Below are 13,905 nucleotides of genomic sequence, written 5' to 3'. Positions count from 1 at the left end.
GACATAGTAACTTAACAGGAATGGCTCAGGTCCTTCCCCGCTGACAGATGGTTTCCTAGTCTGAACTCTACTCAAAAACCAATGCTGGGGCCGGCTGGGTGGCGTAGTGCTTAAGTTTGCATACTCTGCTTCGGCAGCTCAGGGTTCGCAGATTCAGATCCCAGGTGTGGTGGTGTCCCACATAGAAGAGAGAGGAAGATTAGCACAGATGTTAGCTCAGCAACAATCTTCCTCAAGCAAAAAGAGGAAGACTGGCAACACATGTTAGCTCAGGGCCAATCTTCCTCACCAAAAAAAAAGAAAAACAAAATAGAGATGTCTGTACTTCATTTGCAGTAAGAAAAAGAGTAGCAAAAACAATAGCAAAAATGCTTTTAAATCATGATTTAATGTCCTCTATAAAATACAGAGGGCCAAAGATCTATAAGCCTTCTATATCTAAATTTCCTATGCACCTTTTGATGATTATTGATATAAATATTCAAGAAAAACCCCCCAAAACCAGTACCGTTTCCACGTTCACTAGTTATACCTCTTCAGTGCTCATGCTTCACACCATCTAAAACTGTTTCTCAGTGTTCCATCTTCTGACCAGCCTCCAACCTAATTCTCAGGTTCTCCACTTATTGCTTGTGACAATACTTCAGGTCTAGCTTGACACTTTTTTGCAAGGATCAGTAAAGAGTAGTTGAGAATTTGGATTTACCAGGGCCTCATTTTGGTATGCACAGGAATCAGAAATGGAAATTTATTCAATGCATAAGCTGACATTTAAAAAAGAAAAAAAGCAGGGGAGTGCAGCAGGGGAGAGAATGACATTTTATTACTAAGCGTTTGTATCTTTTCACTTTGATCATGTTTAGGTATGTACAAGCAGCTATCAAAAGGCACGTCAAAACAAACTTGTTATTTTTTTGTTTATTTCAAAAAGCAGTAAAAACATACATACAGGACATTATGAAATTCTAATGCCATCATTAGGACCCAGCTCCTGCAGGTTACCAGTGTGGAATTGTCACCAAAAGCCATTCTGCAAACAGGCAGGCAAGCAGGATGAAAGTATTCCCTTGATTACTATAATTGTCACAACAATACTAATAAAAATAGTTAAGGGAACTTCCTTCCTTTAGCTGGAAAACCCTGCATAAATAGGCAACACAGTTAATCAAAATGTAAACATACGGTTTTCTGACACCGGTATAGCCCATACAAAACTTGTTGCAACCAGAGCAATTTCCGAGTTAGCCCACGATAGTGATCCTTACACTTTGTTTCTTTGCCGTGTGATCCTTATGTATTTTTTCCCATTCTTCTTCTTCCGTATCCTGGTCAAATATTTCAGGGTATGCTGGTAGCTTGTCTTTGGGGCATTCTTCATAGTAACTCCGAACGTACTTCCCCACAAACCAGCCTTTGTATTCTTCAGGCATTTTGCATTCCAGGCCGTTGTAGTGCACGTTGTAGTGGTGCCGTAGCCAGTAGTAGAGGTAGTGGATGTGGTAGTCACATCGCCAGGGGTTGTCTCTGAGCCACAAGAGTTTCAGAAAATACAGGTCTTCTAAGACTCCATAGTCAAAGTTTTGCAGACTGTTGTTCGATAGATCCAACTCTTCTAAATGGGTGAGTCCCAGAAATGCAGCTAGAAACAGAACAGATTTATTAAGCCAATGAGTAATTAGGTTAAATGCCACTCTATGGTGTATTATAAGGACAAATATAAATCGAAAAAAGAGACTTGATTCTCCCTGTTGGAAATAAAGGAAAAGATTTCCCTCGTCTCCTTTTTCTCAGAGCACTTACTTTAGAAAACTTGTAACTGTAACTCTCTCCTGTCTGAAATGTGTGCATTTCCTTCAGAAGACTAGGGAGGGATTCTGTCAGCTGTTTGAGCAAGGAATGTCTTTCTCAAAGACCTGGGAGCCATCTCTTGGAAATGTAAACATCAAGGGACAAAGCGCCCCTATCTCGCCATTTCTGTGGGAGGGTGGGAGCCTTGCTCCAATTGCAAAAAACTCTCTCTTGTTATAAAGATAGAAGAATTTTGTTTTCCTCTGGATAAAGCCAATTAGCTAACACAGATGGTGACCTCACTTACCAGGCAAATTTAGGATGAACTATGTATGGCAAATGGGCTGTCAAGTCGTTACTTAAGGAATACTTATCACATATCCTGAAAACATGTATGTATTGGGTTGCTCTGCTCGGCTATGTAGAAGAGTGAGATTTCTTTCTGCTCTGCATTCTCCTAGCAGATTGCCTGTGTTGGGCATTACGTTCTGGTTTAATGCTTATTCAATAACAAAAGTTTTGGTTTTTTTTTTCTCTACTACTTTTGTGGAGAGGCTTTCTGTGTTTGGGAGAAGATTTTGGTTTTAATTATATTTCCCTAACAGTATACGTGTCTAAATGTGAAATTCTGAAATATGTTTTTACTCAAAACTTTTCTGATGATTGGATTGACTAGAATACAGTATTATATTTGAAAAATCAGTTTTAAGTTAGCTTTCTAAAGAATGTATTTTGAGCTCATGTGCAGTTTTTATACTCACTGGAAAGACGCCACCCACAAAAGGCATGAATTAGGAAAATATTTCAAATGTAAGACATAAATGCGTAAAAAAAATGAAAAATATGTCCAGTGACGATTTGACAGCTCCCTGGGATATCAGTAAACTCTGAAAATGCCAACAAAACAGCCTTTTCCCAGTTTAGAGAGAGGGAATTATATTCCTGTAGAGTCCCAAACCAAAAAAATCTTATCAACATTTTGAAAACATCTGGTTGTATTTTGGCAAGCTATGGTAGCTATCAACTTGGAATCCGTATGTATTTAATTCTGCTGGAGGGTGGATAATTAAAACAAATATCAAACACATAACACAAAATAAGACAACAGAAAGCTTTTTCTTTTCCGCTCCAGGAGTAGAGGAACTCTGAACGTAGATTATCTCTGTTTCAGTTGACATGGACAGACCAGATACTGTAGAATTTCTAGCTCAATCCTGATTTCGTGTATTTTATTTCTATCTCAAACATTTTCTCATCACTATTTTAAAATACTCAGAGCATACAGTGTCCTTATCTTGAATTTGGAAAATGTGCTCTCATAACCAATACCATTAACCATCTTCATATCATTTGTTCTCAGACGAAACCCATAATTCCCCCTGAAAAGAATTCTTTGTGTTTTGGTGCAAAGCATTGGCCTGGGGGTGGGGTGGGTGGGTTGGGGGAGGGCAGGGGAAGAGCGGGTGGGAGCAAAAGGTCAGCCCTTGTAATGACAGTTCTAAAGACGCTGCATGTTTTTTTTATTTGCTAACATTCTGTGAGTCAATGATCTCACAATTCAGACAAGTCAGCCCTTCAGATTGAAACCATGTGTAAACCTTCCTAGATTTTATTTTGAACGCGCTGTAGTTGTTACTTCGGCCATATGTATTCAGGCCCTTGGGAAAGCTAGTTCTCGCTTGTTTCTTAAAGGAGGCAGAATCCCTAATAGGACGTCTTTGGTCCCTTTTCTGCAATAATGTATGGCTTTTTATGAGATTGTTACTCACACCTTTTAAAAGTAGCGAATCTCATTGCCTGTATATACCTACCAGTATAAGTCGTTAAAGTCTGTCTGCTCTGGGAGTGTTTCATCTCAAAGGCCCTGAGAGCTAGAAGCTCTTTTATTTTAAAAGCTCTTTAGGTCGTCTTGACGTCTTTAAGAGCTGAGATACTTTTTGTCCCAGAGGACATGCCACGGTAAGTGGTGGGCACTTGGTAGGTACTTAATATGTGCTTGTTACTGTAGACATACTTTCGTGGGCCTGAACTGAACAAAGGACAAAAGAGAATTCCACTGCCAATAATAGAGTTCATGTTGTGTGTCAGCAAGGAAAACACACTGGGTAAATAGAAGGCCTTCAGGAGGTCGCAGGGATGAAAAAGGAGTCCTCACAATTATGGGAATTTCATAACTGATGACGGAAAAATATCACTAAAAGTAAAAGAACCCCATTTTGTACTGTTATCCATCTCTGTATTATCTTCTCTCATTTTTTCGGGAGAAGAGTGTCTCTGTAGTATTCTTACTCACTGTGAAATGAAAACTGCTTTTGACCTTGCAATTTATCGATATGCCATCCAAACGGATAGTTTACACCATCTGTACAGGCTATGGTATAAGTGTAGCGTACTGCTGTTCTCTTGGGAAAGTTTTTAAACTATGATTTCTTAATATCTTTAAAAGATGTTACTAATACTAAAATATGCCTTTGTGGCTCCAGAACATTCATTCTCAATTTTCATGTCTACAATGTGAAAACCCTAATGTTTTATTAATCGTATTAAAGTAGCATTAAGAAAAGTAGAAGTAACAACTGTCCTCAAAATGTTTACAACATTGACATGGCATTGTCAATAGTACTGATAATCATTTCTACAGACAGGACGTCTCCGACTGAAGTAGCACCGCGAGGGCACGCACGTATGTTACAAATCTGATCGGTCTAGCAGGGGCTCCCAGTTCCTGCCAAGTCCAGTGTGTTAACTCACCACGCTCATTTTTGCCAGACGCTTTGCTTAGCAAATGGAGAAGAGATTTAAAGGGTGGAAAAGAGAATCGATCTTGATCTAGGATTAGAAAAAATATGTCTGGCTCTGGTTTGAGCACATTTTATCTTAATTTACGAGCTTGATGCTTAGCTTAGCAGATTGTTTCAAATTTACTTTAAACAAGTTGGGACTTAATGAATAGCAAGGAAAATGCCAAATCTGAATTTCCCTTTAAATATCATTATGTCTTTAGCATAATATTGACTAGTAGCCGTATGTTCTTATTTTTTTAATCTATTCTACAAAACGCTTTTATCTGGACCAACTGAATAACTGTGGCTTAATAATATATAGAGTTATATACTTCATAAAGCAACATTTTGGCAAATATTTCTCTGAGTGCCAAATAAGTTCTAATATAAGCATCATGTTTAATTTAAATTCAAGCTTTTTATTAATTTAGTTTTTTTAAACTAAATTGTATTTACTCTAAATGTTGCCGTAGAAAAATCAGAGAATACTCGTCACCCGTTTAAAGGGCTCTTCTGTGGAACTTACCAGGATCTATGAATTCAAGGCCATTACTGCTGAGGTTTAATTTTTTTAGCTCATGAACGTCTTCAAACTCCTTGGGTCGAAGTAGTTTGATTTTATTGTAGGATAAGTCAAGCTTAACAATGTCTGGAGGGATGTTGTTTGGAACTTTCTTCAACTCTGGAAAAATTAATAATATTCAGGTTATCAAGCTCTCCTCTCACCCGCATCTTTTCTGTCGCTCTTACCTGTGGTTGAAGAGTCGACTCTTAAACGGAAAGGATGTCTAAAGGCAAAGAACATTGGGATGAACGAGCCTTTAGCAGGTGCTAAATCCCAGCAAACCAGGTGCATCCCACTTAGAGGAGCAGACAGCACTGTTCGCTGAGCTGGTCAGAGAAACTTCCTAGAGGTGGCGGCAAGAAATCAAGAGGAGGACAGCAGGCAGGGCCGCTGGGTGGCTCAGGCATCAGGTGGGCCAGTGGTGCTCAGGCCTGTTGACCATCAGAATCCCCTGGGAAGCTTTAAAAACAAGAAAGCTAAAAGGAAATGAAAGCGATCAAACCGCTCCCTGCGTGTCCCCTCCCACTGCCCTCCTACCCCTCTAGGAGTCTTCACTATGAGTTATGCCTTCTTTCTTGCAGCTTTGTTTTATCCCTCTCCTCAGGCTTCTTCTGCCAACAAATAAGCTCAGGTCTTTCCAACCTAAAAAAAACCCCAAAAAGCTCTTGACCTTGATGGCCCCCAAGCTGTTCTTATTTCTCTTTTCCTTGGATGCTAAAATTCGAGAAAGGGTAGTCCTGACTTGCTGGGCCTGCATCCTCGTCACCCCCTGATTCCCTGAATCCTTGTGACTTAGTTTATACCGGGCACAGCAGTGACTGGACCATCAGGGGCAGCGATAAGAACAACAGTACAGCTGCTGCTGCTGTTGCTCCTGGAGGAAAAGCGTCTAGAAGTTATGCACAGGTTAATAGGAAATCAAGATGCACTTAGTTTCTCTCCTACTATTTATGCTTGCCTTTAAATCATGCTTTTAAAAAAAATATAAAGTGCTTCTTTATGTTTTAGCATCATACTTGCCCTGTCTCTTACTGTTTAACTCTTAATATTCTGAAGAGGTTTTGTTCAGTTCTAAGGAGGGCAAGCGAAGCCTGTGGAGACAAACAAATCTGTTCCCACAAAAGAAAACTAGAAGCAACAAATAAAATGTCCAGGTGGACACCTGAGAAATAGCATGGCCCAAAGGCTGTCTGAATAAAGAGAAATCTTTTGAAGTGGTTACAGTAAAATAAGTTTATGAAAAGCTGGTATCCCTTCATCCATAGTGCTCCTTTTGGTACAGAATAATTGAATTGCTGATAATTTCTTCCAAATATCAAAAAAGCCCCACCTCTGCTATTTCTGATTTCTTAACCCATAGTACACTTGCTTTCATAAAGACTCAGCCTTATTTTGTCCCCTTTTACAGCTCAGAATCCATGGTCTTTAATGGGATGGTGTTGGTACTATCCTTATCAAGGTTAAATTTGCTTCCTCTTCGTCATGGGATCTCAGGATCGTAGTATGTACGTGCAGGAACTGTTTCAGGTGCTCTAACAGGTATTAAGTGACAAGAACCCTATGCGCTAAGCACCATTGTTGTCCTCACTTTACAGACGAAGGAGCTGAGGCACAACTTGCCCACAGTCACATTCCTGGGCTTTACACGCAGACGTGCTGGCCCCAGAATCTGTGCTTCGAACCACTATGATCTGCTGCCTGTTGCTGGTACTCTCCTGCTCCATTTATGCTGTTCCACTTGCCTAGAATCCTCAAGCTTGTCACGTAGTGTGAAGTGGGGGTGGAGGAGCGACTGGGGTGGAGTGAGTACATTAGGAAGGCCATGAGAGCTTTCAGCTCTATATTTAAAATATCTCCCTGCTTTCACGTGGGCAATGACAGTAATAATAATAATAATATTCCCTGCTTTTTCTCAATGGTAGTCATCACCATCAGACATAGTGTACATTTTACTAGGTTTTTTTTTCATTTTTGCCACCTCCTCGCCATGGCAGCTTCGTGAGGGAGGCTTAGAAGAAGAACAGTGCCTAATATTTCATAAGTAAATAAATGGTATGTGGCAGGCAGCTTCTAAAATGGCGCCCGATGATCCTCTCTACTGGTATTCACACTGTTGCGTAAATCGTTCCCCAGAGTATGGGCTGAACCTAGTGACTTTCTTTTAACAATAGCATGCAGCAAATGTGATGGGATGTCACTTCCATAATTAGGTTATAAGAAATTGTGACTTTCATCTTGCCAGCAGACTCCCTTTTGCTGGCTTTGATGAAGCAAGCTGCCATGTTGGAGAGACTCACATGGCCAGGAATCAAGGGTGGCCTCTGGCCAACAGCCACAGGGAACTCAGGCCCCCCAGTCCAACAGCTTTTAAGGAACCAAGTCCTGCCAACAGCTGTATGAACTTGGATAAGCATGCTTTTCCAGTTGAACCTTCAGATGAGACCACAGCCTCAGCCCTGGTCAACACCTTAATTGCAGCCTCATGAGGCATCCTGAGGCAGAGGACCCAGTGAAGCCATGTCTGGTTTCCTGGTCCACAGAAACTGTGACATAATAAAACATGTTGTTTTAAGTCACTAAGTTTTAGGGTATTTGTTAGGCAGCAATAGAGAACTAACACATGGCAAATGATACGAGCTCATTAAACGTTTGCTGAGTTTAATAATTCAGGAATATTGAAGACTCTTATAATAAGAGTGTTTTGAAAATTCGGGATGATCTTATTTCTGTCCTCTGATAAGACATTGTTCGGTTTGACCTAGGGTTGTGTCTGCCAACGTATTGAAAGGTAAAAGATTTTAAGACTTGAACTTATTATAATCTTGCCACAGTGAGATAATCCTCTCTTTAGGATCAGCAAGACCCTTACTGGAGAGCTATATTCTCTCTTGGGCACTACATGTAAACAAGGAGATGGAGATCCTAGCGAAAATTGACAACCACAGACACACTTGAGGACGGTCAGAAGAAATAATTTCTTGACATTTAGCGTCTGAAATAATTATTGAGAATGGCTGTGGCATCTTCTTAGAAGACTTTCAAAAGCAGAACAGAGTTTTATTTCAAACTACCCAGGATCCCACCTCTTCTGACTTCTTCCCCTGCTACCACATTGGTCCAGGCTACCATCACTTCTTGGCTGGTTTATCCCAATTCTGTCCTAAGCCCATGTGATCCCGTTAAAACCTAAGTCAGATCATGTCATTTTTCCAGATAGCTTCCCCTCCTCCCGATGGCAGAATCTTCCAACTGCTTTCCATCTCCCTGTGAATAGAAGCCCACATCCTCACCAAGGCCCTGGAAAGCCATCAAGGACTGTAGGTCTTCCTTGTCACCAGAATCAGCATCTCCTAGGTCCTGGAAAGCAGCCTGTTTATCAGGACTTGCTTGCTGAATCCGCATCTTCTGGGCTGGGCATGAGGGTGGATGACAGAGACCTCCCCAGCGACCACTGTTGGACAAGCTAACTTGGGTTAGCCACAAATAAACGGGTAGAAAAAACATTTATGAGAACACTCTGAAACCCAGCTCCAGCAATGTGGCAGACCTGTGGAGGCTGGAAAAGGAATATAAATGCAGAACCAATTTTGGCGTCTCTACCAGCAGCCTGGGTAAAATAGGATTCACAAGTAATACCAGGAAATGCAAACCAGAGCCTTCACTAGTACGGCTTAGAAAAATATGGAAAAAGCTTATTTGTCGTATTGATGAATAAAAACAGTTCTTGATTTCTTTTACCTTAAACTTGAAAGAGAATTGCAAATATTGTTGTAAAGGATATTTATCTTTGACAAAGATTATATAAATACAAATTTCCCCAGTCCAGAAGTCAAATTTGGCCAATGCCCCCATTTCTAGACCAGGTACCACATGATTACTTGCTGCTACCCCAAATTCTTGGTAAACCCTCAATAAATACCATATTTATTTGATTGTCACCCCTGACAACCTTTGCGCCCCCCACCCCCCTGCAACTCAACCTTGCTGATTTTGAGGAGGAAATTGGGAACTTTTCTCCATGTAATTTCCCATGTTGCAGGCTGTCTTGATTGTCAGCAGTGTTAGAACTACCCTGAAGGCTTGCTAGTGGTGGGTAAAGAGACACGAATGGCCCTGTTTATTGCCAATAAAAAATTTCTTAATTATTTTTCAAACCAGTGGTAAAATTAACTTCAGAGGCAGCTGGGAGCAATTTATGGGCATAATTCTGCCCAGCCCTAATCTTAGAAGTAAAACGAATCCTTAAAAATGGTAAATTATTCTGGTAAATGTGAAGCTAAAAAGTTTTAAAACTCTTACTTTCGTGTATTTTTGGCAAGTCCATTTACCTCAACATGGTATAAACATGCCTTTCGTCTAATCTCACATTTATTCCCTTTGAAAGACTGAGTTTTGTTGGCAAAGTGCCTGTCTCCCAGTGAATAAAGCTATTCTTTCTTTTTCCTGCTGTCAGATGTTTAAGACAAAAATAGACAAAAAGATGACATTGCGTAGTGGTCAATGGCTTGGGAACTGTTTGGGGACTGCCTGTGTGACCTTAGAGGGGCCACTTAACTTCTCTACACCACAGTGGCCTCATTTACAAAATGAGGATAATAATAGTGCTTCTTTTAAGGTTGCAAGGAGTAAGTGCATAAAGCCTGTGAGCTGCGATGTCTTAGGCACACAGAGCACGCAGATGACAGCTCGTATTCATGAACAGCACTGCCAGTTCCGCTCTCGATGGCACGATTTAGCCTCCTTCAGACCCTCCATAGCGTCTAACGTGTGGAGCACAATCAAAAGTACTACTACCCCCGGGCAGGGAGCTAGAGATGAACATTGCTGAACATTTATTCTTAGTATTTGACATATATTAGCTATTTATGGAACGGGAGAAGGAAATTAGAGTGGATTCAATTCAGATTGTCATACCTGAATTCTAGCCATGATCTGTAGCTTCTATGTATTTTTATTTATAGAGGTTGCTTAAATTACTGCTTTGCAAGAGTAAAGAAAGCAGCTCACTGATTATCATCAGTCAACCATAGTGAAAGCAATTTATATTAATGATACTAAAAGTCAAAAGTACTCTGCATTTTATAATCTAAAACGTGTAGGCTCTGATTTACGTAGTTAATATGTGGAGCAACTTGAATTGTCCTTGAATGTATGATCCTATATTATATACACTAACTGTGTATGTCGTGAAACTTTATTTATTCTGTTTTCCAGTAGGTAATATGTGTATTTTTTTAAAGCAGGGGGAATGAATTTATGGAGCATATCTGGAAGGTTGTGTTTAGACAACAGTAAGTAGGGGAAAGGAAGCAATAAAAAATATGTTTGTATTTTTGTACGTTGATTTTTGCCAAGAGAAAAAGAGACAAAAATATCGTGGCAAAAAAGACAATGGCAGAAACAGGCTCAATGGGGAGGGAATGCCCCAAGAGTAGAAAAACAGTAGAAAAGAAAGCCATTTCCTAATATGTTCTCTCTCCTTAAGTTACAGCGTAGCTTAGCTGTAGAAGTCTTCAATTTTGTGTTGATGGCCTTTTTCTCTGATAATTAATGAACTTAAAACCATACCTACTTTCTCTTTATCACCTGATGCAGGAAGTGCAAATTAACTTTAGCTGAAGGATAGAACCTCGGCAATATCAAGTAATTTTTCCAACCCAAATCTAGGATGACTAGCTTTGTATTAGTTTTTAGAATACATAAATTCAAGTTTTTAAGCATCACAAAGGAAATCCTAGTAAAATATGCTGTTCGGCATGAACCACTCGGTACTCACTGTGACGGTGTCAGGGAAATTCCACCCAATCTGGCTACAGAGAAACCACACAAACTGACTTTGGGAACTCTTTGATGCTTCCATTAATTCTTTACTGTCGAGGCAGCTGCTTGTGTGAACATGATCAGATTAATTCTGGAAGGCAGCAGGCTCAGGTAGAATGTGGTCCCAATCTTAGCCTTGCTGCTCACCTGTGAGCCCTCAGCCCAGTGACCAAACCTCCCTGAGCCTCATTTTCCTCCTCTGTAACTACTCCCTTCCTGCAAGTCGGGGACAGCACATGTGTCAGCAGAGCAGCTTCTCAATTAGTGAGCGCTTTCTCTCAAAGTCGGAGGATCCCGTGACGGCATCTCCCAGGTCACGGTGTCATTGTTCTGCTATGGCATCAAATTATATACAGCTCACAGGGCGTTGGAGCGAGAGATCTTTTCGTGCCACAGGGCCCTGGTGGGATCTAACCAGGTGCCACCTTCAGAGTCAGAGAGAGGGACAAGGCTTGAGCACGACTTTGCTGATAAATGAACAGATTTACTCCTGGCTCAGATTGCCTCCTCTTTCAATGTCAACCCATTCCTGCCTATGTTCCCTTGAGAGGAGCCAGTCTCTGTGTTCCTCTTGACCTTCCCTTTTTGTTCTTAAACAAAACAAAGCCAGACCTCCCAACATAAGTGGAAGGAATGACCCTGTGCTCTATATGGCCCTAATTCAGTGACGTTTGGCTTTAACTTAATATTACGCATATGGTATTCATCCACATCAGAAAAGAAACAGATAGACACTGTCACATGGCTTGTTATCCTACAGCAGATCAGCGGTTCCCGGACCACACTTTGAGAATGTCTTCACTGACGTTGTCAAGAGCACTGTTAAAATCTCCCATCTGTTTTCTTATTTCATGAATTTATCCCATCTGTGCCAGGGTCCTGCACTGTACTAGCCCAAGATAGTGTGGGATGTAAAACCCAGGAATGATTTTCAGAAAGTAAGTAATATTCTGAAAAGATTTCCTTAGTCTCCTGGTTCTTGGGTTAAAGATTTTCGACCTTGTTTTTTTTCAATATTTTTTATGCTTTTTTGGGGGATAATTTGGGAACCGTTAAGATGTTAGGATGTTAGCAAGCGTTTATTAGAACTTCGAGACTAAGTTATAAGAACTACAGATTCGTCGTCACTGCACCACCAGCCCCCTCTCATGGTGCTCACGCCCGTCCTCTTCTGCACCTTGTTTTCCTGGAGGTTATCATTTCCTCCCGACACACACCATGTTTTGACTTTAATGGGTATAAGTCAGGTTATACAGACACCGTTTGCGTTTGTTTTCATACCCCCTGGTTTACCCACATAAATTAAATTACGTTGGATTTAAGATTAAAGGAATTTCTTACAGCCACTGCTTGTGATGAGCAAACAAGAGTAGGACCCCAATGGCTGCCCCTCTTGGGCATACATCCCACCCTCCTCTATTGTAAATGCCATTGTCATAGAGGAGATAATTTCTGGTGGAAGTGACACCAGAAATTCTAAGGCATGGTGGGGCGCAGGAAGAGATATAACATTCAGAGAGCAACTGTAACCATCCACGAAAATGAAAGAGTAAGGAATTTACAGACCTTTCCTTTTGCAGTCCAGCGTTTGTATGGGAAACACGTAATTGTAGCAAAGCGTCGAATCGGCCTCAGGCTTGATGACTGGGGGTCTCCCTGACACTTGGGGTTTCGGGTCCACTCGTTCCTTTTCTTCCTCACTGCATAACTGTTCAGATTTTATCTGCCGCAGCTTTTTATTTTTGAGTTCTGGCGGGCTTTCACACTTGGCATAGTTCCCCAAATTCCGGTTCCTCGGAATCTGCAGCATCGAAACGAGCGTTTCCATCTGGCAGGTGCAGGACCAGGGGTTGTCATAGAGACGCAGGTAGCTCAGGAGAGGGGTGTAGAGGAACACTTCCTCCGTCAAGATTTTGATCTGGTTGTGCTGCAGCAAGAGAGTGGTGAGTTTATTCAAACCGAAGAAAGCCTCGTTGTCAATTTTGGAGATCTCGTTCTGTTGCAGATCCAGGCTTTTCAGCTTTTTAAACTTGGAAAACATGCTGCTCTTCAGTATGCGGATCTTGTTTCTTGCTAACAGCATATGCAGCAAATCCTGAGGCCAGCCAGGCAGCACATATACTAGCTTCCTTTCTTGACAATCTAAGTACTTCTCGTGAAGGTACGTGTACACTTCACAGGGGAGGCCCGGTGCGTAGCGTTTGACTGGGTTGGAGCCGCTCCGGCCCCCAGCCACCCGGCCATGAGGCGCTCGGCTTCTCCCACCCCGTGGGCTTGCCTTACGGAGCTCCGCGGCTTTGCAAAAGAAGAGCAGGATCACGATGATAGCCACACGCATCCTGACATCCACCTGGCCCCGATTACTTGGTGTGACAGATGGAACAGTGAAAGTATTCCTTTGAAATCCGAGTGTGGGTAAGCTTAACTAATGCAGTTGACGAACAATGAGACCCAGCTGAGGTACCGTGGAGTTCCCTAGGTTGCAGGAGAAAAAAACAGTTAGGGACCATTGTCACTATGTTATTCGACAGATAATAGCAGGTTTTTTCTTTAAGCAAAGCCCTTCCAGTTAGTAAAGGCATGTACAGAACAGTAGTATAGACGGCTCCACACCCTCCTACGTGGCTGGTTTAGTGGCTAAATGTTTGGGCCCTGAGTTTGAATCAAGGCTCTCCTACTTGCTTAGCTGTGTGACCTCCGGGTAATTATTTAACCCGATCTTCAGCATATGTAAAGTGGGGCTGAGGATGCCTCCAACGTTGCTGGGAGGATTAGACCGGCTGATGTGGGTAACACTCCTCACAGTGCTGGTCCAGGGCAAGGACTCCACTGTGTTACGGCTTAGCATCATGAAAACGGAAACCTGTAGTTGATCATCACATTGCATTCAAGGGATTAAAGGGGTTCTCCTTCCAGACTTGAGATGTGCAAACAAGAGTAGGACTCCAA

At 41.6% G+C, this 13,905-nt stretch overlaps 2 protein-coding genes across 11 annotated transcripts in view; one reads left to right on the top strand and one right to left on the bottom strand.

The window, feature by feature from the left end:
• FBXL13 (F-box and leucine rich repeat protein 13) overlaps nt 1-13,905 on the top strand; it is a 211,788-nt gene that overhangs the window by 100,902 nt on the left and 96,981 nt on the right. The window lies entirely within an intron of this gene.
• The window catches only part of LRRC17 (leucine rich repeat containing 17), a 28,823-nt gene continuing 15,821 nt past the window's right edge, over nt 904-13,905 (bottom strand). The window contains exons 2-4 of the mRNA XM_008542213.2: nt 12,523-13,431; nt 5,098-5,253; nt 904-1,639 (exon numbers count right to left, since the gene is read on the bottom strand). Of these exons, the coding sequence (XP_008540435.2) occupies nt 1,242-1,639; nt 5,098-5,253; nt 12,523-13,294 (1,326 nt within the window). The 5' untranslated portion in view covers nt 13,295-13,431 and the 3' untranslated portion in view covers nt 904-1,241. The remainder of the gene's footprint in view (nt 1,640-5,097; nt 5,254-12,522; nt 13,432-13,905) is intronic.

The sequence above is a fragment of the Equus przewalskii genome, chromosome 4 (genome assembly GCF_037783145.1).
Source record: "Equus przewalskii isolate Varuska chromosome 4, EquPr2, whole genome shotgun sequence".
In the NCBI taxonomy this organism is placed as follows: domain Eukaryota; kingdom Metazoa; phylum Chordata; class Mammalia; order Perissodactyla; family Equidae; genus Equus; species Equus przewalskii.
Note: the sequence above shows the minus strand (reverse complement) of the source record. Positions and strands in the feature narration are given on the sequence as shown.